Source organism: Thunnus albacares, chromosome 13 (assembly GCF_914725855.1).
Source record: "Thunnus albacares chromosome 13, fThuAlb1.1, whole genome shotgun sequence".
Classification (NCBI taxonomy): domain Eukaryota; kingdom Metazoa; phylum Chordata; class Actinopteri; order Scombriformes; family Scombridae; genus Thunnus; species Thunnus albacares.
In genome coordinates this window covers 6766287-6790829 of record NC_058118.1, presented here as the reverse complement: position 1 = coordinate 6790829, position 24543 = coordinate 6766287, and the positions used below count along the sequence as shown (strand labels likewise).

The 24543-nt window shown below is 42.8% G+C and overlaps 1 protein-coding gene across 3 annotated transcripts in view; it reads right to left on the bottom strand.

The window, feature by feature from the left end:
• Positions 1-1364: 1364 nt before the first annotated feature.
• LOC122995274 (E3 ubiquitin-protein ligase RNF43) overlaps positions 1365-24543 on the bottom strand; it is an 88970-nt gene continuing 65791 nt past the window's right edge. For 2 of the 3 annotated variants that reach the window (XM_044370359.1, XM_044370357.1), the window contains exons 3-9: positions 7883-7957; positions 7592-7726; positions 7008-7109; positions 6718-6888; positions 6499-6622; positions 4644-6146; positions 1365-4342 (exon numbers count right to left, since the gene is read on the bottom strand). In XM_044370359.1, the coding sequence (XP_044226294.1) occupies positions 4317-4342; positions 4644-6146; positions 6499-6622; positions 6718-6888; positions 7008-7109; positions 7592-7726; positions 7883-7957 (2136 nt within the window). In that variant the 3' untranslated portion in view covers positions 1365-4316. The remainder of the gene's footprint in view (positions 4343-4643; positions 6147-6498; positions 6623-6717; positions 6889-7007; positions 7110-7591; positions 7727-7882; positions 7958-24543) is intronic. The other variant, XM_044370358.1, reaches the window with a different exon arrangement.

The window sequence follows — 24543 nt, the reverse complement described above, 5'->3', positions numbered from 1 at the left end:
CAGGACATATTATCACAAGAGGCTGTGATGTGCTATAATCTGCATTTTGAATCATAAAGAGGAGCCAGGAGAGGATTAGTTTAGCGTAGCATTAAGACGAGGGGAAAAACTAATATGACTCTTTCCAAAGTAAAAAAAAAAAATCAACCTACTAGTATCTCTTAACTGACATTAGTGACATTAGTCAGTTACCATTATAATACATTATATCTTATTTGTTATGTTGTTTGTAACAATTTCTTGGTGCAGTGACTTCCTGGAGTCTCTGTCTGTTCCCTGATAGCTTAACGGTGACGACAAGACTCCAGGACCAAGAAATAATCACAGCATATAGCTGCCTTTAAAATCACAACTTGTTGTTTTTACATTTCTGTTTGTGTGCGGATGAAAAAAAAAAGAGATATAAGGTATTTTAGTGAGCTTTAGAGTTGCTAGTAGATGGATTTTGTTACCTGCAGATATAGCTGGACTAGCTGTTTCCCCCGGTAAGCTAACGGGCTTATCTTTATTGCTATTCAGACTTTATATTCACTACTGGGGGTTTTTACAGGTCACATTCAGATGTCCTCCCAAAGCACTTGGTTCTGTATGGTACACTATAGTGCACTACAAACACTACGGTGGTGTTTAGAGAAATCTAGTTAATGTTTCATGATTTTTTAGGTCTAAGAAAATGACCCAGTTTTAAGAGTTTTAAATTAACACTAATATTCTTTATAAGTACCAATCTGGGTTCTGAAAATCATATTCCACAGAGTTGTCCCTTGTTGACCTGATTATAGAGTCAGGTTTAATATGGACCATGGGTTATATACAGGGCATGATTATAAATCAATTGTCAAAAGGCATTTGATGCTGTAAATCATTCATACCTGAGTAATATCAGATCCAGGAGTTGGCGAATGTCCAGGCACCAGACTATCTACAGGTGTTTCAGCATACAGACCAGCATGGGTATAAAACAGGCACAGGAAAAGTTCAGTCTAAAATTCATAGTATGGTTCTTTTGGATCTAAATCTTTGTCCTATGTGTGGGTGCTACAATATGGATCAGTTTACCAGAATACGTTAGATGTTAGATGATCGGAATCTGTTACAACTTTTAAAATGAGGTGTTTTTATTTAAGGAAATGGAAAGATGGTTGAATGTACTTCTTCCAGACTGAATTTGTGTCTTTTGTGTTCATTTTCTTTGTTTATGAAAGAATGAACCTAAACCAAACCTCTTATCTTTAATAGTTTGAAAGGGACTGATTTGGCTGAACTATTAATTTAACAACAGCAGGCAAACTCAACTCATTTGACACTGCAGGAGTTTATCTGAGTCCTCCTGCAGAACAAAGTAGTCAGCACACAGATTTTATTTCAAAATAATTTATTTGCATATAATTGGAATGAAGACAGGTTGATAGTGATGGCACTGGTCAGTTTCCATATAAAACATATACAGAAACCACTCTTTCAAACCTGGACAAAATGGATAAATATATTAGTAAATAAATATATTAGTGACACGTCACTATATTGAAATGTTCTATTATATATAAAATACAACACTATTTCATTTCTGTTTTTGTTGTTCTCTTTTGTACACAAAGTATCCAAAATATACTGACATATCCCTTAACGAGTTCTGGAGGGATTTTTTTTTTACTCTATTAGAAAAGGCAGTTTCAGCTCATTATTCTTGCAAAACATAACAAAACAAACACATAAACAACACAAAGAGAAAGATCTTGAACAGGATGAAATCACATCAGATATTCTGCAGCATCACTGACGTTCTTGCTATTTTTCATGTGCTGATGGTTTTGGGCTTGTTTTAAATTAATACTATGAGTTTTATTTTTTTATATATATATAAAATCTGCTTAAGCCAAAGTGCTGCTTGTAATTCAGTCATTTCCATCTCAGTCTAGGAGACTGTTTGGGCACGAAAAATAACAGACAAGGAAACCCTGATACTTTAGCAGGAGGACTGCGTGGACACATTCAAAGTGAGGTATTAGTACGAGGGAATGCAGGTGAAACTTTCTGCATGGTTGTCCAAAATATTGACTCCAAAATGATTTCCACTTCAATTCTAACATGTTCTCTCTTGTCATTCAAAGTACATTTAATTAGAGATTCAAGGAAAGGGATGGCGCAGGACAGAAGGTACAACACATACTATAAATTCACTGTGTTCAAGATTTTGCCTCTTTGGTTAGACAGCTAAGAGCTTAGTGTGTTGGGAGGTTCCTGGTTTAGGACTGTGAACAGTATTTTAACTGCAACATAAGATTTGAATGAATAAGGCACATATGAGGCTTTAGTAAGTGCTACTGGTTACATTGCAGTACCCATGAGCTCTTTCTCTGCTGTTTGTGCTAAACTGTATATGCAGTCAGACTGCCAAGAAAAATCCTTTCACATTTTCACTGAGCCTTTAAGGGAAAGTCCACACTAAAACAGAATTCCTATTCCTCTGATCTCAGATTATCTAGTACATGTGAGCATGAAGAAGTCTGTGGTTAAGTCGAAAATAAGAGAGCCATCTTTGATGGCACGATGAGGTCAACGTTTATCTACTCAGTTTAAGTTTACAGAGTAATTTTCCGGGGATACAAACACATTTTCCATCTGTCAGTCTACCAGAGTGGCTAAATGGGAGCAGAGGGAATAGTAGGAACAAAGAATTACATTTTGAGAGATGATTACTGGTTGTCAAAACTATATCAGAATGTAAAGTACTGTATTTGATTTCTGATTTAAGGTGGATCTTCCTTCAAGTGCTGTAAGCTCAAAAGCAGGGATTGGCAATGCACATTTACCACGACAAAGGAATTTTCACCGACTTGGGTATCATTACTATAACTATGATGAATTATTCCCATTTCTCCAGTGTTTGATTGTTCCTGAGACATTTCTCAGGCTCTACCCATTAGAGTTTGAAATCATGGGAAAAGCACACCAAGCTTTCACGAAACTGGTGCTAAGGCAACAGACAGAGCTGGTGCTTGGGACTGTAAGGTCTACCTAGCATGGCTTTACTCCAGTTATATTATTAAATAGGCACTATGTCTTTTCTATGGCTGCAATGTTGAACATTTTTGTAGAGCTTTAGTTGCTGGAAGACAAAGGTTATGCCCTTATTCAAGGACATAATACAATATTGGGCTGAATGAAGGAGCAGAGAAGATGGTTGTCATCCCTCTAAAGCTGAGGCCCATTCACTCTGATCAGGGGGTTTAACAGCACTGAGGTCAAACACGTGAAGTAACCATTGGCAAGAGAAATGACAAGAACAAGACAATAGCTTGTAATGACGACGACATAATTCAGTCAAACTGGTTCATTTTGAAAAGAGAAAAAAAAAATTACAGACTACAAAAAAAAAAAAAAATTGAAAACAGAAATGATCCAAGACACAAACAAACATGTTGAAAACAGCTGCCATTATTGAAATATTGAAAACAAGGCCCATGCAAGGCTCAGCAACCTCAGTGAATGCTTGTAATTTGATGGGCTGAGAATCAACCTTTCTCTCCGTTTGGACAGGTCAGACTGCCAACAGGATTACTTTTAGTTGAGTTTATGGGAGCTACATGGTTGTGACAAAAAAAACAAAAAAAATCACTACAGCAGTACCTTTAAAGACCCCCTGTGTGTGAGGCATGTTAAGAAATCTGAGCTGAGGTAGGCTGGAGAGAAAAGCTTCTCTCAGCTGAGACTGGACTCAGCGAAGGAAGACGAAGATCACGCGAGTGAAAGTTAAGTACCTCTAAGATAAATCAAGTTATTCTGTCATAGAGTGAGCGACGCAGAGATGGAGTCTCACTTCATGAGGGCTCAACACCCTAAGCAAGGATCATTCGTTAGTTGTCACTAAGGAGCACGGGAACTTGTGATATCATGTCGATAATGAATATTCTTCCTATAAGTGACGAGGAGAAACACACAGACAAACACTTTTTCCCCTTTGTGGTGTATGAGTCGTTTCCCCAGCAACTCCCTGACTCCAAACATTCAAATCATTCAATATATTTTGATACACAATATTATGAAGGATGCATCCAGAATTATCTTACGATTTTAGCATAATGTAATAAAAATTAAAATTATTCTAATATAAAAGTAGGGTCAAACAATATCCAAATGGACTGAACGAGCGTTTCAGCATGCGTGAGCTTTGAATCCTGGGGGAAGCTGGGGAATCGTCTGAACGAAGGCATTGCTGGTGGAATTATGTGGAAGATATGAGAGCAATAGCCAGTGAGAGGCTTGTCCATTCTGGCTCCTGTGTAGCAGCGTGATAATGGGGATGCAACAAGTTCTCACACGCCAGACTCCTCTTCTGATCCTGTGGACACAAAAACAGCTCAAGTCACCTTAAGACTATTATAAAAAAAACAAAGAATACCAAAACAATCGGCAAATATTATGCATGTTTAAAGAATTATCCAGATTTACTGCAACTCAGGGCTTATTTTTGTAGGTCTTTTGAATGTCTACAAAGTTATTATCATCACCCCCACACTCCCTACCAATAGAAATGATGTCCAACACTATGAAAATAAGACCCAAGTTGTAATAAACCACAATTAACCTTTAGCGGCTAACAGCTAGTCATGTTATCAAAGATAAGGAAGTGAGACACCCACCCTGATTGTGGTGTAATGTTTGGCAGTATAAACAAATGTCTGTGTTGCGGTCAGCAGCAGGACTGTGGTGGAACCTGCAGGGTGGCCTGTCCATAGAGGTCCCAGGCCCCAGCAGCTGAGGCTCTGAGCGGGCCTGCTGCACCCGTTTTTGCCACACAACATGGGCCCCGGCACAGCAAGGCCAGTCCTCCATACCTCCAGAGTCCAGAATGAGGGGTACGGGGAGCAGCGCAGGGCGCAGCTCAGGGGGCGAGCAGCAGAAGCCTGGGCCCTGGCCGTAGTGGATGTGGACACTACGGTCGTCCTGCAGATCCAGGCTCTGGTGGAAGCGAACAGAGGGGCCATCAAGCACACAGCCACCCACTCGCCCAAGAGGAGTGGGAGGGTGTCCGTGTCCCTGGTGGCAGCAGTGAGGCTGGAGCTGTAAGGGGATTGGGGACACCAGGACAGAGGGTCCTGTAGGGCTGCCGGGATCATGGTCCTGACCCTCTGTCCCAGGGCCAGGCCGATCTGTGGGGTCTGGCTTTGGGCACTGGCAGGGGCTGTGCTTGGGAGGGCATACAGGTGAGTCTTTGTCAGCAGGTGCAGCTGCAGCAGCAGCAACAGCGGCCCCCTGCTCCTCATCTGAGCCTCTGCTTGGGCCCTGGCTGTGCTCCCCCTCCTCATAGTGGTGGTGTCTGTGGCGGTGGTAGTGGATGTGGCTGAACACAGTCTGTGGCTGTTCTTCGGTGCAGCCCGCTTTGTTCACCACAGAATCCAAAGACCTGGGCCGGGCCTGGGCACCTGCCTCCAGGCTGTTCCTGCGAGGGGCACACCCAGGACCTGGCCCGTAATAAACGAACGGATCATAGTCACTACTCAGAGAGCTACGGAAAGTGGACCAGCTGCCATAAACCCCCTGCAGGGACACATCAGTACAGTTGAGAACTGAGTCACTGGAGGAGCCATGGCAAGGCCCTGAGCTGGAGTCACTTGCCGGCCCGTCAGCCAAGTATCCACTGCGTTCTGTGTGGTAGCTGCCGCCAGAACAGCTGCCCTCTTCCTGCCGGCTGTGGGGCGGCACTCCCCGGGACTGTGGTGTGACCGAAGAGGTGTGGTGCAGTCTTGAGCTAGATGCACTGCGTTGAGCCGGGCAAGATGAGCGATAGTTGTGGCAGGATCGACGGGGGGTGTAGTGGTGAGTGGAAGTCCTGCAGTTACCTCCAATCCTGTGGGGCCTCCCAGGACCCTCTGCAGGAAGGTGGTACCCACAGGAAGAGCCAAGCGGCCTGCTGGTGAGGAAACGTAGTGTTTGGGTGTCCATTGGAGAAGAGCCACTATAGTGGCCGAGGGAAGGATAGGGCCCAGAGGGTCCGCGAGGGTAGTGGGGCCTCATAGAGAAGGGGATGGCGTGCTGGGGGAAGGGGTGGTTGCGTGGGCTGCTGTAAGGCTGAGAGTGCAGGAAACCCTGGATTTGCTCCGGACTCTGCTGGTGCCTGTTCCTCTGAGGTTGCCGCTCTGTACCTGTGGACCACAGCAGTCAGAATATATAGAATACCACAGGATTGTAACGGCACTTATCAAAGCAGATTCACAAATAGGGTTAAAAGCCTCAGAAAGGAAATAGTTATAATTAGTAAATTTGCGCCTTTATTTAAATTTAAGTGACACATTTTTAAATAACAATTATCACAGATAAGACACAGATGTTTCCAGATGGTTACAAGAGAAGAAATGCTCTAATTTTAAAACATCTCCTGAGTTGTTGAAAGCTAAATTTTAATCTTGAAATGTTGATGAAGTCAATGAAAATAAAAAGCTTCCTGCAGTTTGAACTCCTACAGTCTTATGGGCACCTTCTTTATCGAAACTTAACTGGAAATATGCTTGTCCTCACCCATGATGTTGTGCATGCAGAGGGGGCAGGTGCGGTGCTGCAGCAGCCAGGGGTCGACACAGTCTCTATGGAACTCATGAGCGCAGGAGATGATCCTCAGATGCTGGGATGAAAACCAGAGAGAGGCATTATTGAGGATAAATAACTAGCGAAGACGTTTTAAGTTAAAGACACGTTCCTCGCTTTCTCTCCTCTTACCTGTCCGTCCTGGAACTCCTCCAGGCAGATAGCACAGACGGGACTCGAGTTGGAGCTGCTGGCCGACCCCCAGGCTCCACGATGGCGCTGTGAGGCTGAGCAGCCCTGCGAGTTGTAGGTTTTGGTCTCCAATCGACTAATGGCCCTCATGGTCTGCTGATGGACGGAGTCCTGAACACACAAGGAGAGAGTTAGAAATACCCTTGAAAGATCTCTACCTGAGCCAAACTGAAGACAATCCTTGTCTCTGTGAACTTTATAATTCTACCAATCTTGTTGCTCTCACTCACCCAAGTTCTGTTGGACTTGCACTTGTAGCGGAAAGCAAAGATTAGGACGATGGTCAGAATAGCCAGGACGATGGTGAGCAGGATACCCACATCATAATGTGGCTGAAAAGACAGCAAATATTGTTTTATACACTAATTTAACATATGTTAAACTTAAATGTTAAAACAAAAACAAGAACATCCTGTAAGACCATCCATATGAAGTCTAAAGCACAGCACGACTGTCGCACAGCAATGACTTGTTCTTAAGGATCTTGTACATCTGTGAAATGTCCTTTAAGAGGACATGGGTGAGGCATGGCTGAACAAAGTTAAGTGGTCATGCCCATGGGGACATGAAAAAATCATATTCCATGCCTGTCTCCCACCCTCTCTTCTCTACGCTGGACGGTCCATTTGCATCCAAGCATCCAGTCCACATTAATACATTCTCATGTATTTCACACCAAAACAACATTTAACGCTGGGCCTCAAGTGGCCTCTCAGCTAACATGATGTGAAATTTCCAGAGCTGCCACACAACTTCCTTTCTGTTCTGCTACTTCCTCTTGTTAACATGATGGTGTGTGAGCATCAGTGTTTACCCATCTTTGCTGCTCCACCAGGATCTTGATTTGAACTTTGGCCTCCTCGTTCTTGTTGACCAAACTCATCAACTCCTCAGCATTCTTAGCCTCCACCAGCACGACTGGACGGGGAAGAGATTCTGTCTCTCGCAGCTGTGTGTGTGTGTGTGTTGTGGAAACAGGACGGTAACCAAAGCAGGAGGAGAAAGATGCAGCAATATGGGTGAGACAAATGACCATCTTGTGTGTGTTTATTCATGTTCCGTATTTTATAAACTGATACAGCTGTAGCTGCATTTGCGCACTCACCTCAGCAGCAGCCTTAGCGTCGTCGCTGACGTCAAAGATAACAGCCTGAGCTCCTTTTTCAAGCGCCATGCGAGCCTGCAGGAGACAACGTGGGAGAGACTACAGTTAGAAACAAAACATACACACTGCAGTGTGTCAAACTCACTTTAAGGACATTTTCTCTCAATCCAGAGGTGAGGAACAGCCAAAAATTGCTTGTGTGACCCGAACTTGTCCCCCAGTACAATCTGCACTCAAACAACAGAGAACAATCAATCCCACAGGCCAGTAATACAGTGGACAGTTCAGTGTCTTAAACTGTCACTAGGTGGCAGTCATGCCACAACTGTCTGTCCTCATAACACAGACCAAAGTACAGCTCCTCCTGCCTTTTCCACCTGACTCTGGAAACCCCACACACTATGTGAAAGTGTGTTAGTGGGAATCTCAAGGCCGCAGCACAAATCTGCTGCCTGGTCTAATCCTTTATCTAATGCTGGAGAGTGCAGACAAAAGAAACAGTGGAGGATTATTTGATAGAAGGGAAAGAAGTGGGGTTATGCTGAATGAAAGCAAACAGGTGGGGCATCCCGGTAGAGCTAACATGCAAATAAGTGACATTTTGTATTCAAACTAGGCTCTGACAATGTGCTACCAGACTACAGCTCTATTTGTTTTATTATTTCTGTCATTTTACAGTGTGATATTTTAAAGCTAAAACCATATGTTAAAAAAAGAATGATATTCTAAACAAACATGGTAGCACATCAGTGGTACTACCTGCTAGTACAGGCAATAAAGGCAGTAACTTACATAAAGCAACCGCTGGCTTATTATTACATTATGAACTTTTATTAACTAATGTGCACACTCTGGTTGTATTATAGCACCTACGAGTGTCATTAAATCCACAACATCCTCCCATTTTTATTTACATTTAAAAATATCAAGAGTGAGCTGGGAGGAAATATGAGATATGAGGATATGAAGGTGCTAATTCAATGTGTGTGCCTTCATGTACTTGAATATATATATATGCATATAAATGATGATAAAATAGGTTATTGGGTTTTCCATATGGATGGTTGCTACTTGAACCTTAAATCATCTTTCTTGTTAATGCACTAACCCTTCTTAACATCTTATGTTTCAGAGACCTGATACTTTATGATAGATAATGTCGTATTTATAACTTAACTACAAAAAACAAAGATTTCTGCATCCTTTTATGAGAATATTAACTAACTAAAAACAGAGTACTGTTTCCAGCTCTGAATAGGCCTTTTTCACAGCAAACATTTTGACATGTCAAAGCAGGAATAGCACAGGTGTAATTAATAACATTAATTCATGACCTTGCTATAGCGCATGATGGTTCACCAGTATGGTTTCCTTGGATACTTGAATAGAACAGAGCCATTGTTAATGTTATCAGTTTATCAGTTTCACCTGTGCTTTTGCTGCATACGACCCCAACCACCTCCAGCAATGAGGTAGGGCTGACTGTATGTAGCCTGGGGGGTGAAGCACAGCCAAAATAAAGTCAGCAAAGCACTTGTTAAGCTTATTGCTGTGTACACGGTAATGCTCAGATAAGCATATTAACATTTTTATCAACTTTTCTCTCATTTGGATTACGGTAGCAGGACAGTAAGATGACAATGTTCAGAGAAAAATCAACCTGAAACTATAAAAGTGAAGGGGACTGAGATCTTCCAGTGGAAATTACACCCTTACTACCACTGGTACTGACCCACTTCTCCATGACAGGAGCTGGGTTGACCTCACATTGTCCCGTGTGTGAGGCCTTCTCTGTGTGTGGGCGTTTTCTGCGTTGGCTCTGAACGTTGTTTGTGCTATCGGAGCACTCTACAAAAAGCTCGGAAAAAGCTTTCGCGGGCATCACCAGAAGACAGCGAGAAAACAAATCACTGCCTTTTCATCAATATCTCATCACATGCTCTCAAGCGCCTGGCATCTGCCAACGCTTAATGAGGAGGAGACACAAGTTTAAACACCTAATCACCCGGGTCAAACACAACACTAAACAGTTATTCCTAGCCTCCTGCTCGCAGCCCAGGGCAGGAAGGAGCATGTGCGCATGCACACACACACACACACACACACACACACACACACACACACACACACACATATACATTTTTAAAAAAGTCAGGTAAAATCATCACTCAGTAGATCCATTAATCATGTTAATGAGAATCCTGCTTGGTGCGGTGGCAGCAGATCACTTTTTAACACTTCAAAAAGAGAAAGTCGATGCATGACAAGGAAGAAATAGACATTTCCTTTGTATACACAAAATGTCAGAATCTCACCCCCCTCCTACACTTATTTCTTCAAAGCACACTGCAGAAAATAAGTAAAAAGCATTATGTTCACTACATGCCCACAGGTCTGTGTGCACATGGAAGTGCACGGTTGTGATTTAGCAGCATTGTCCCACAGAACCGTTGGCGGTATTCAAAAGCTATGGTATTGACGGTCAGAAAGAGGTCAAATAAAAAATTAACATATCCCCTTTGATCTGGCTTCCAACTCTGGTGCAACAGCCTTTCCCCTGTTTCATCAGAACAGTAATTGTAGTACGTGCATGGGCCTAAATGGGGTGCGGTCACATAGGAGAAAAAGAAAGAAAAAAGCTGGATCTTTGACATGTGGGAATTTGCTTTACCTGGGGTTCAAAAGTTCTCTACACGGCACGGAGCCCATACATGCTCTAATCGTGGTAATAAATGCAGGGAAGCCCGCTTTTTGTGGTCCAACACACACAGACAGACACGAGCAGTTGAGGAGTTTCAAATTGCCTCCTACAGCTCCGACTAACAGTAGCCAGTTCAAGAATATATCATAATATATTCCTCAAATGACCACTGTGGTCTTATTATATCTCAGTATTAGTAGTGGTTGTACCAGAGTGTGGTCACCAACCCGTACGCCTCCGCTGAGCCACATACCCGGAAGCAGCCTGAGAGATCTCATTACATGATTAATAGGAGATATATTTAACCTTTCATAGTGCAATGAAAAGCACAAGTCTGACGCTAACAAGACAGTTAAAAGGACTGCCAGCGCGAGTGTTTCAACATCTCCAAGTTTGTTATGGTCAGAACTGAAACAGACATCACTGTGGTTAACTAAACACCCATCCTCATGAGGTGCAACTTGACACATGTGATTAAACACTATTTGGCATGAGTAAAAACAATTGCAGCATCGGAAATGGCTGTGGTTTACAGAGTTATACAGTGAGGACGTCATCGCTGAAAAGCTAACAAACAACACAGACACCACAATAGTCTGCTTCTACTTTTAACACTGATGGGGTTTTTTTGACGGAGGGTGCGGCTGCGGGTGAAGTTTTGCTGCGTTTTGTGAAACGGAGTGGAATCGTAGCGGATGAGGCTACACGGTGAGGAGCACTGAGGTAGCAGGTAGTGTGGAGCTTTCACAAACATAAACACACCTGAGGGCATGGAGCCAGAAAGAGGCACCGTGAGGTCACACAGGTACACAAGCAGGTATGCATTCATGGAAACACACACAATGCATAACTTACAGCCTCACTTGGGGTTTTCTGACATGAATTCAGCTGTAGTTTGTGAGCTCTACAGGTGCTGGTAGAGAGACTTTGTTATCTTCAGGTAGAGCCAGGTTAGCTGTCCCCTCCAGTTTCCACTCTTAATGCTAAGCTAACTGACAAGACTACTGAGGGCAAATAAGTGCAATTCCCAAAATGTCAAAATTTTGCTTTAAAAACTGGTCACGAGTACATACTTTCATTTCTAAAAAAGGCTGAATAACCTCCTAACACAACCGGGCTCTGTGGATTTTAGGTTATTTTTAGCTGCAAATTTAGTGTCATAGTGATTATCTGCAGAAACAGAACAGTGAGTGTGAGATCAACTCAAAATAAACTGCAGTGTCCCTGTTCATCATTACGAGAGAACATACACACACAACACTGGTTGGTTGTTGGTGTTTTCACAGTATTTACTGACAGTAGGACAAATATAAGCGATCAATCAAATGTTTTAACTAGATTTGAGTTAAGGTAGTCGTAGTTACAAGAAATCTTTAAGTCTTTTGCCTGTTTATGTATTGAGGTTTTTTGCACTGCACTCACAAGAGCTCATTTTGGACAGAAAAACTGAGTCACACACACGGTGCGCACAAACAACCCAATGAAGAATCAATGCTTGATCCACCTTGCTATGAGCAGCACTTGACTAACTGCAGCATTAACCGCAGCTCAGCTCGCGTAGCACCACATCGAGCCAGTGACCTGCCCTCTCCTGCAGTGGGTGGCCTGCTTGGGGCCAGCCTGCGCCGTTTGTTTACATCCCTGGCGAAGCGCGGTCTCTGAGCCAGGCCTAGTATCACAGTGTGTTCTCGATAGGTCAGGAACAAACTACGCTCTGATGTCTTTATTTCACATACAGTAGGGACGCGCCAAGGTTTTTCCGTCGCCTGACAACATCTCTTTGCCTGTTGACGTCTCGGTGTTTGTCATGGGGTTTAATGTGGTGCGGATGGCCCAGTTCAATCCAGCGGGCGACCTCCCTTCATCTGCAGCCATGCTCCAATGTAATGGAGAGGAAAAGGAGAAGGGCAATAATGAGAATATTACACACACACACAAACACACACACACACACACACGCATACACACACACAGGCACACTCAGTCTTGCCATGGAGAAACATCTGCTGTATTAGTTGGACATCTATGATTACAGAACTATATTCAGAGTCAAAGTGTGACCCAGTAGCTTCATAACCTTTGACTTTTGACAACAGATGAAGACGTCTGTGCGTTAAAGGGGCAGCAAGTAAGTCTTATAATCTACAGTAGTAAGCACACAGCAAAAACATCTGGCTGAGGAATGAGATCATTTCACTTGTTTCAGAAGTAGCTGCAGCTTTGTTTCAGAAATTTTTGTTTTGTTTTTTTGTAGATGTTGATTGGAATCAGATGAAAAAAGAACACCCCTTAAAAATGGGCTTGTTTTAAGACAATAATATTTTATGACTCTATGGGTAGATATTTTTAGCATTGCATCCAGTAAGATATTTCAATCTGAACTTTATATAATTAGTGAGCATGGTTATTGTGAAAATCTTTATTACTCTTAATTACATGCCGCTACAGCCAAAAACCTGATGATGTTGCAGTTACTTGGTCTCTCTGATAACCCTGACTGCCTCTTTAAAACATGCCACCGGACTCTATTTACCTCAATCTAACTTTATGGTTCTTGTGGGGACCATGTAGGTCTCTTTTCCCAGCGTGACTGTCCACATCATTCAGTGCATGGGTAAATTATACAGTGGAATAATATGTGTGGGAATAAGGAGTGAGAGTGAAAGAGGTAAGAAAAAAGAGAGGGACAGAGAGGGAGGGAAGGAGAGGAGTGAGGCGAGCAGGCTGCGGTGCTGCTGCTGCATTAAAGTGTCTAATGACAGAGTACAGAGCTCTGGGCCTACAGGTCTGAGGCCGACTCTCTGCTCTGTCATTTCTCCTGACCGGCCCGGCACACTGGAACCATTACTGAGGCACTGGGACACGCCGCACGGCTAAATGAGGAGCAGACGGGGGCGGGGGCTGGTGGCGGTGATAGCAGGGTGAAGTGGCACTGGAAGCAGGTGCAGCCTGCATTGATGTTGTGGACATTGTGTTTAAGTTTCCACTGTAATGTACAAAACACCTCTACTTGTCTACTGGATGCAAGACTTACAGAAACCAGTCAATTAAAGGGATAACCATACAGACTGTTGGCCCATAGGTCAGTTTCCCTGATAAGTAATGAGAATGTTATCCATGTATGCTGACGATGTTGACCTCTCTAAGCCTAATTACTAAAAAATGAGCCAGAGTCTATTTCCTCCATTGGAGGCTCTTTCTCAGTGTTTTTAGCTATGCTAGCTGCATGGTTTTAGATATGGTGATAGCCTGGTAGGTGATAAATACTGTGTACAAAATCACTGCACATAGATGCCCTCGCATTTGCTCAGCTGAAAAAGTTCCACAAATAAACATGAGTACATCAGCTGTGTATGTAATAATTTAGGAATTGAAATATTTTTTTAATGTATAAATAAAACCTTTATATATAAATAATGTGTATGCAAATAAACAGCCAATAAAATAAAACCAACTCACTTAACATAGTGCATGTTAAACTGACAACTGGAATGAATGACTGTGGACAAATAGAGGATTTTGGTTTGTTTTCATCAATTTAACCTGATTGAATGCATCTGTATGTGATGTCGGTCAGCACAGGTAAGTTGACCAACATCAACACAGCAGCTTGTCTAACTAATATTATTACTTTCCCAGTTATGGATGGTGGAAAGAATTATTATTCTATTTTCATTATTATTTACAAATATCGCATCTAACTAAAAAATGGGCCCTCGATTTGTTCAAAAATCATTCAACGAACATCCATAGTCCACCACACCTTCCTATTTGTGTTTGTCAGAATTCGATTCTAACTAATAATTATCAGACAATTAATTTAAGAACACACTGAGCAAAATAAGATAAGATACAGGAAAGTGACTAATGTATACTCCTATTAATTTTTTCTTTCTTTCCCAGTACACTCATATAAATGTTGAAATAGTAAATTAAATACCACCAAAAACAACCAGAACTACACAGCATTTGCCTTAAATATTATTTACCTAGGGTTGAAGGTGTGTATTTAAGTCTAATTGTGCGTGGATAATTGCTGCATGTGTGTGTGCTGTGTGATTGCCGGGTGCTCGCCACCGGCTGAGCAGCATTTGAGTTAGTTGGAGGAGGGAAGGGTGTGGCCCTGCAGGGTATCCATTACTCACAGGGATACTTTGATGTGGGGCCGCTGGAGGGGGGCGACCATGAAGAGGAGGGGCCCGGCTGGCATGTCAGGGCAGGTGAGCAGATTCTACGCTCTCAAGAAAAGTATTGAGCCTGAGGGGGTGGGCCTGAATCATACACTCCTCCTCCTCCTCCCTACTACTTCTACCACCCATTCATCCCTGTGCACGCACACACACACACACACACACACACACACAAACATACACATACACACACACACACACACACACAAACATACACATACACATACATACACACACACACACACACACACACACACACATATGCAGAAAGACTAAATCCAGAACCTGGGCTTGGCCACCTTTCTCGTGCAGAGACACTGGAAAAAGTTATGAACCTGATCTGCCTGTCTGGAGGTAAGAGAGGTCATTTAGAGAACTCACAGTGTTGAAGCTCAGCCCGCCCTTCTCTCTTTCTCTCTGCACTTCCCCTGTCTCTCGCCCCCTCTCGTTAGCAGGCGCTGGCTGCACAGTGACACAGATTTGAAATGCAAAGCACAAGGTGACAGAGAAAGACCAATGTCATCTGATACACTATCGCTTGCTAAACACATCCTCGAAACATCAAAGAGCCAGACGGCGAGTGCCTGCAGCCTGGGGGGCAGATGAGACTGATGTGGCCGACAGTGACAACCGTGACGATCGAGCCGAAAGGCTTGACTTCATCCCACACACGCCACCATGTGACCTCAAATTTCACTCTTGAAACGCGGCGAGCCCAGTGCCCGAACACTGAGAGTGTGCAGGGGGTTAACAGCCAGTCAACATGATGAGAAGAAGAAAAAAGTCAAGAGGACTTCAGTTTAAAAGCCACTAGATGCTAAGGAATAGTGCAACATAGTGGGACATGTGCCTGCTGAGAGGAGATCGATGCCACTCCGATCATGTCTGTACATTAAATATGAAGCTACAGCCAGCAGCCAGTTAGCTTAGCTTAGCATAAAGACTGGAAACAGGGAGAAACAGCTAACCAGGCTCTGTTCAAAGACAAAAAAAATCTGCCAGCACCTGTAAAGCTCCCTAATTAACACATGAGATATTGTTTAATATCATTTGATGCAAACAAGAACAGAAGTGTAAAGGCAACAGATTGTGCAGCAGGTTATGTGTGGGACTATTCCTTGGCAGGAAGCAGTTACTTCCTGGAGTCTTAGCTGGTTGATTGGCAACTTCACAGTGACGACAAGAAGGGCGTCACTACATATATTTTTGTACTATATATATAAATAGTCCAACATCAAACCGCAACTTGTCAATTTTACTCTGTTTTTTGCACAGATTAAACAAATAAGATATAAAGTGTTAATTAGTGAGCTTTAGAGGTCGTGGTAGATAGTTTTTTTTTACTGTTTGCCTCTGCTCCCAGTTTTTATGCTAATCTAAGATAACTGTCTCTTTGCTTTAGCTTAAATTTGTATGGATATGAGATATGAGAATGGTATTGATCTTCTTATCTAAATCTCAGCAAGAAAACAAATATGCTTATTCCTGAAAATGTCTGTTCTTTAAAACCAAGCTAGACCAGAGCACGGTGGTTCCACCCAATCAACCAGTGCTAGTATTTCTTGCTTTCCAGGCTAAAATATATACCACACTGAGCAGCTATGGAATATGCAGTATGAAATTAGTAATAATGAAAAACATCATACATGCTATGTGCATTGATATCCGCCACAGCATCTTTTCTACGATACAAATACTGAGTGCAACAAAATCAGAACTTTTCTACACAATTCTGCACATACTGAAGTGGCTTTAAAAAGATAATATTAAAAACATGAAAATAATTACAAAATCATATGCTGTGCATGATTTGAAAATGTATGTACAGTAAATGTGTGAGCATGTACAACATGCAAATAAAAAGTTCACATTTGATTTTCACAATCTTTATTTTTTATGGGTAGTTTTTATAAATTAAAGGTAAAATTTATCATTTTCTGCACTTTTTTATGTTCTACTTTTTGTATACTGTGTGTAATTTTACTGAGGAAGCTTATGTTGAAGATACTATCTGCTCAACTTTAGGAAAAGGGAGGAAAGTAACAGCAAAGTGTGATACCACAGAACTTTGGTTATGATTTTGATGCATGAAAAGGCAAAAAGTATGAAAGTTGTTGCTTCTAATCCAACGGCTCTGTCCTGAATAAACACTGGTTATAACAGTGTGAGCAATTCACGCCAAAATCTGTCACTACTATGACAGTGAATAATAATATATTTTTGACATTTTCAGTCCAACGTTGCATTCACAACACTGACTACTGCTACTATGAACAATCACTATAATTTCCTAAAGCTGTATAAGCATACGAAATAGTTCTAAAATTAATTACAGCTGTAACTATCATGATATACTTTAATTATAGCGGTACTTGACTATAATAAGTATAATTAAGTAAACCACCTGGGTTACATTGCAGGGAGAGAGATGTAATGAGGGAGAGTTAGATCCCTGGATGTACGGACTCCTCTGATCTCTCGGGGAACACAAACATACCAAACCCTACCTCTGACGCTTTCTTCTCACTTCTCCAAACATCTAGAGGGCCTTTTTGAAAACCTCAGCTGTGAAAGTTGCCACATGAGAAACTGTCCGATCCCACAGAGGAGCCACTATCGCTTTATTGTTTGTATTGCACTCAATCAAGAGATTCAGGGAGAATAATACTCCTTTGAGTGGGAAAAGACACCCGTTTTGTAGGCTCTGTATCGCTATGTTGATACATTCCTATAGTGCTGATGAGAGTATAACTGGTGGAGGGAGAGAAAGTGTCCTGCATGGTTTCTCTAAGTTTGTGGCTGGGGCATGGCAGAGGATTTTTTCTCTTACCGACGGGTGGCAACGCAGAGACTCAGGGGAAGCCAATTAGAGGGCCTTTCCCGGCCTTTTAAGAGGCAGATAATGTTCTTGTTTTCATAAAGCATCCTGTTATTTAATCAGGCCTGTAAGTGAGAGCCCGACACCCCTCCTACAGTGTAGAGCAGCCTCCCTCCTCTCCCTCCCTCCCATCATTCCTGGCCTGAGCCCTCCATCTCATTCAACAGCTCTTGTAAGCCTCCAGGAATTCATTCTTGGAACAGGCCATGCAGTAAGCCGTGTCTTTCTGCAGAGCAAACACACACACACACACACACACACACACACACACAGCAGTACAGGGACAACTGAACACACACACTGTCTGTAATAAATGTAGTACACTAAGACACAAATAAAGTTAAAAAAATGAACAGTGCTGCTGTATATCAAATCTCATTTCAGTTAAGTGAATGGGACGTTTGTTTATGAAAATAAGAGAAGCCACATCTTTGACATTCATGATATTCATTCTGCCAGAAGTGAAAAAGCTGATTTTAAGAGGATGTGACAAATCCCCAGTTAAAATTACAGTACAGATGTTGAAATAATTTAACAAATGAAGTAAGTATGGATAAGCATGTAAATCATTTATTGGATATATTTCAATGTCAACTACTTCCAGGCTTGCTGGATGACTGGCTATTGTTTGCAATTAACAGGCTTAAGAACTAAATCCCAGTCAACATAAAAATCAGCATGGATGTTCATTCTTCATCTTTAGGAACAGTAAGTGGATATTTTGGCTTACTTCACCATATATGCTGTACATTTCAATTACAGTTGAGTAAAAGCAAGACTTGGCGTCTACAGCTATGCAACCAGCTCTGTGTTGCTGTACTTAAAGAAACAGCAGGGCTTTGAGCTAAATCCTACAGTCAGTACGCTAATATGCTCATAATGACAAACAATGTTTAGCATTTTAATGTTTGTCACGTTCACCACCTTAGTTTTAGCATGTTAGCATGCTAACTTTTGCTTATTGGCCCTAAACACAAAATGCAGCTGAGGCTGATGGGAATGCCATTAGTTTTACAGGTATTTGGTCATAAAAAAAATGTTGGACAAATAAAAATTTGTGATTAGAAATCATCCTGAAGGGAATGTAAATGTCTGTACTAAATTCAATGCCACTCCATTCAATAGTTGTGAGGATATTTCACTCAAAACCACAAATGTCAACCTCATGATAGCGCTAGAGGAAAAGTCAGGGGATCATCACAATCTGGCTGGGATTCATCCTCCGGGGAACATGAATATCTGTACAAAATTTAATGTCAATCCATCAAAGTGCGGACCAACTGTCTGGCATCCCTAGAGCCATTCCGCTACGTGGCTAAAAATATGTTGCAAATTTAGTTTCTGCAGGCTGTACATGTGCTGTAAATGAGTATTCCTATTCAAACATAATCACAGGATACAGGATTCAATATCTGATGTTTACTCACAACCAGAAAGTGAGTCAGTACAGTTCACATGTACACCAGTATAGCCCAGGGCCCAAACTTTGACTTTTTGACTTGTCAATAATCTTACCTAGGCTAGTAGAATAATACATTTCTTGCAAAATGTGGGTCAAAAAAAAAAAAAAACAGATCACAAAGTCTCAAATTAGCCATGCCCAATAGCTATTAGGCATTTACGCCTTGCAAATCTGAGTCTAAATAGTCTCATTGTATCCATAGAGCCACACTGTCTGCACTGTGAATCTTTTTTGTCAAACCCCTGTTAAAAGCCAGAGAGGGGGGCACTTGGCACAAACCTACCTGAGTCAGAGTTAAACAGGTTCATACTGCAAAGGAGAAACATGAACTCGCTCCCTTCGCCTGCAGTGTCGAGACTCACAAGACCTGTTTGCTGGTTTGCTCTAAACTCTGGGAGATGCTTAATGCTAGCTTGCTTGCCTGGGGAAGTAGTTATTGGTAATACAAACCTGTCTACTTTCCACTTCACTTTCAGCAGCAGCGTGCCCTTGCCCAAGCCTGAGGCAGGCCAAATAAAAAAAAAAAAAAAGAGAGAGAGAGAGAAAGTGCAAGACAATAAATGAGACAGCAATGAAGAGAGAGAAGGAGACAGAAAGAAAGACAAGAGAGAAACAGAGAAGTGAAGGGTGAAGGGACATGGGGAAATGTCTTTTTTATGGGAATGTTTCACTTAATCTCATAAAGGCAGCGTGAAAACCTCCATCTGTTTGCCGAGCAGTTCAAAAGAGACTCCACATGCCTCCGCTTGCTGCTATATAAAAACAACATTCTAATGCAGATCTTAAAGAGGGCCAGCGGCTCAGCCTGCACAATGAGAACTGGGATGTGCCAGATGAACCGATGCAGGATGGGAGGGTGGAAAGAGAATTAGGTAGGTAAACAGGGGGGGAATGGGAGCAGCGGAGAGAGAGAGAGAGAGAGAGGCTGACGACAAAAGGAGGAGAAAGACGTGAACTAGGCGAGGGAGGGGAGGAAAGAGTCAAATCAAAGCAACAAATTTTCCTGTCAACGGTCCTGTTTCTGACCTGGTAGACCTGACCTTGAAACAGTAGACAGACAGGACCGGCGCGGGTTGCCCTCTGGCCTCGGCTGCCACTCCTCTGAATCAACCCATTCACCTCTCTGACTCTCTCCTGCCTCCTCTTCCCTTCTAAGGGTTTCTGCAGTGTTCACTGAATGACACGTAAGACCTTTTTAATACCACATAGAATGCAATTTAATACCTTTCTCACCGTCATGCCGGTCAAAGACTGATGGAAAACCAGTAAGGACAATGAGGCCTGCAATTACTGATTAAGTGCATGAGTTTATTGACATTAAATCACTTTTTTGTCACTATTTCCTACCTGTACAATAATATACTGGTAATGTCATTGATCATTTAACATGATCTGGAACCAGAGAAGTGGCATAAAATTGATGGATGGATTAAACATCTACAAAAGTTCATTTAAGTTTTCACCAAAATTGACACTTGCCCTCATGAAAAGATGAACTAGCGAGCTACTGTAGCTAGTATCAGCGATAGTGTTTGCTACAGGTCTGATGGTGTTTACTGAAACTCCACGAAAAAAGGATCGCACAGCTTCCTTCAGCACAATCCACTGTCACACCAGTCTCATTTGTAGTTTATAGATGTGTAAAGTCTCCCGACAGCCCACAAACACACACAAAAAAAAGTTATAACTAATGTTACTGTCTACAGCAGGCAAGAGAACATATTCAAGACCTTTCTGAATGAAATTTAAGCCTTGTAATATATTCTAAAGCCTTTTCTTGAGGGAACTGAATTCGGTGGTTTTTAAGACTTTTTCAAGACCCGCATATACCCTGCTTCTCAGCTCCTTCTTCATGTTTCACCACGAGGCTTACCATTCGCCTTTGTCATTAATAGAGGAATGTCCTGGCTGAGAATGACATCTCGTGTTTTATTGCGGCTCCTGAGCACGGATTTAACAGCAGCACCTTCACATTCAGGGTCTGAATGTTGATGCAGTCAGTGAAGATAAAACTGTGTTTTTTCTCCTTTTCAATAAAACCCTTTACAGTAGGCACAAGAATCATGAATCTCCTTGCTTAAGGGAACCGAACAAGAATGCGACGGATTAGTTATAAATATAAGGTAATAAATTATGTCTTTGATCCATTCACACACTAGGAACTAAAGGTCCATGAGACTCCAGTGTGATGCCTCTGTAGTCAGGTTTTCCTGGTGCCTCTGCACACCTCCGGGCCTCCTCTCCCCTTAGCTGGGGCAAGACCAGGCCCGATCCCATTTGCAAAGCTATTTTGACGAGCCACCCCTCTAAAAAACTCCAGGGTTCAAACTGCTGGAAGATCAAAGGACTAATACTGCAGTAATAACAACTTACTGCCCTATGAACGCCTCATTCATCAGGGAGAGGCAGTGATATAGTTCAGTTGTAACTGCAGGGCCATTAAGCACTCATCATATGATCCTCTTTGCCATCACCGTGTGGAAAAGAAATCTTCAGCTCTGCAGGCAGAGTTAGAAACAGGGATGAACTCTTGCCAGTGATGCTAAAAATCCAAGAACATACAGTGATAAGGAAGTGCATGAACATCGTGGACTCTAAATCTGTCTTAACGCTGGTCCTCTCACCCTTCATGCATCCTTCCCCACCCTACCTCACAGATGAGGCTGCAACCATACAACCGTCACCCCCCCCCCCCCCCCCCCCCTCCCTTCCTCCTCCCCTCCTGCAGCCAGCAGAAGGTGTCTCCCAACCAGTTGGGATGGAGGTATTTTAATCACAGCAATTTGGCACAGAATAGCATCATCTGGGCTCTGTCTCTCTTTATGAGCATGACAGACCGTTCTAATTTTAGTGCCGCATTTTTCTCCAATCGTCTGCTCCGAGCGCCGACGACAGCCTGACGAAACCCTGACGAAACCCTGACCCCCGCACGCTCCCTTTGAAGTGACAAGTGAGGGATGTGTCGTCCTAATATGAACGTCTTGAGACGCAAACACTTTGCATTCTCAAATACCAGGAGCAGCCCTGCAAGACGGTGGTGCGCTCACCCTCGGGGAGCAGATAAACAGCCTAGCGTGCATAGGTGCTCACACGGGCCATGTACAGAATGTATGCATGTTTTTATGCGTCATAAAAACTCAATTCCTTGTGCAAGAAGATATTCTTTCTTCTATTCCAGGCAGTAAATGATGTACGTAGCTTTATTAGTCTTAAATCATTATTGCTTTTAAACAAGTGTGTCCAACAGCTGAGATAATTTCATGTTTTCTGTGTAAATTAGCAAATTTCAAGGGTCATTTCCTTGATAGTGGTAAAGGATCTGCTTATTTTTCCTTGTTTTAAGATGTTTACAGGAAATTTGTCTAATGCACTGGAAGCAAGGGGATTTTCTTAACTTAGTGGCAGATGTGTGTTTCCACTTTTCACAAAGAAAACAGGACCCTGGAAAAAAAAAAGTATTTGCCGGAACTTGTTAGAAGGGACATATTTTGCGATCCACACATATACACACTCAGGTGATATTCCAGCTGCTTCTATTTTGGAGAAGTACTTCCCACCGAGCGGCACTGTAGACATCTCACTGTTTGTGTATAAAAGTTTTGCGGTGATGCTGTCGACAAACTTAAATTGGACTGTAGAATCAGTGTTCGCTCCAGAAGAACTCGACATGCCTGCACTAACTATGCAGAGCTTATGTGTCATTCCAGAGAGGGCAGAGAAAAAGGGAAGAGCAGAAACGTGAGAAAAGGGGAGCGACAAGCTGCTAATCGCCAGTAGCTGGGAAAAGAGAGCAAAGCATCTGAAAACATCGCCTGTCAAAGCAAACAACGCATCGCCCAGATTTTATGTGAGTGTGGGAAGGGCGGTTTGCCGTGCCATCAGCTCGGAGTCAATGTTTAGCTTAGCAACGCTGGCATTGGGCGAGAAACTGAGGACAAGACATGCGGATGAGAGCTGCAGCCACAGCTGGGGTGTGTTCTTCTGAAAATATCCCCGACACACACCGCAGGAGTAACGCACGCACCTTTGGGCCAGAGAAATCTCCACCTATTTAAGGTGACAGGATGAGTGGAGAGAGTGCAGCAGGGGAGCAGGGCCTCTGCCAATCACTCACACCTCGTTGGTAGGAGCGATGACAGCGCTGAACTGAGCTGAATGACAATAATGCGGCAGGGTCAAGGTGACATCTGTTAAGCTTTGACCCACAGGCCTTCTGACCTCTGAGTCTCACTGAATTGTGATCCACTAAACTTGGAAGAGCTGCAGTTCAAATGCTCCTGGTCACCCGTAGGATGAACTGTGTATGACTAAAATATTACGAAACTATTACCAACAGCAGCCTTGGGGCCTATAAGCCGAAATCTGATTATAGGGGATTTCAACAGCTTCTCCTTAGCAATTAAGTTGATTTAAACGGCAATTCCTCTTTCATATCGGCCCTGCAAACTCAAAGTAAGCTCACTTTGGACAAGGTAACGTAACATTTCAAGTTACAACAACTGAAAACAGTTTTATTACAAAAGTAGTAATAAAACCCTGAGTTCCAGCAGGGTTCTCCATCAAGTGCATTGTTTCTGTGATTTGTCCAGGACTCGTGCCGACAATCCCCGGAAATAAAACTGTCTTCGGAATCTACACAAATCACCAGGGTGTTGTATCTTTCATACGACGAGTATGCAGCTGTGATATATCATTGTGTAGACTCATAACCCTGTTGCTCCAAAGGTCAAACATATCTCAACGAGCAGCCCAACCCACTTTCCTACCCCACGGCGAGACAAGAAGACCAAATTCCATCCATCCCGTGATATTTCCCGTAACCTCGCTGTCCTGTGCGTCCCACCTGTTCACCTGAACCGACAAATTAAATTCGATGTTTGTTTTCCAATTATCTTTTCCCCCCTCACGCAGGTCACCAAAACCGCACGACTGCCGATACAAAGCACCACCACTTGTTTTTTAAAGTGCTGACAAAAGGAGGAATGCACTTTCCCATTGAGGAGAGAAAACCTGAAGTATTCCTCTCATTGTAGAGCCTCGCACAAAGCCAAGCGCTACGTGAAAGGTCTCCCCCAGTGATAAAGGCTTGTTCCTGTGCTTGCTAATCCCCTTGTTGCACAGAGCTTGTGTTAAAAGTACACCGCTGTATAGTTGCCACCCCCCCCCCCACCCCCCCTGCAGATTCCACATGTCTGTGAACTCTCACCGTAACCAGCTGGTGACCTCAGCAAGGTCCAGGTTTCCCTCAGATAACTAGGCAGTCAGGTGGTAAAGGGAGGAACCGGGTATTAACAACACAGAACAGTATGAATACAGCAACTATCTGCAACTAATGAGCAGAAAATCTTCCTGAAATTGTGTACAAGCCCTCCCACACAAGCTGAGGTCAACAAGCAGCAACCCAAGATTCATTTTGGTGGCTTATACTTG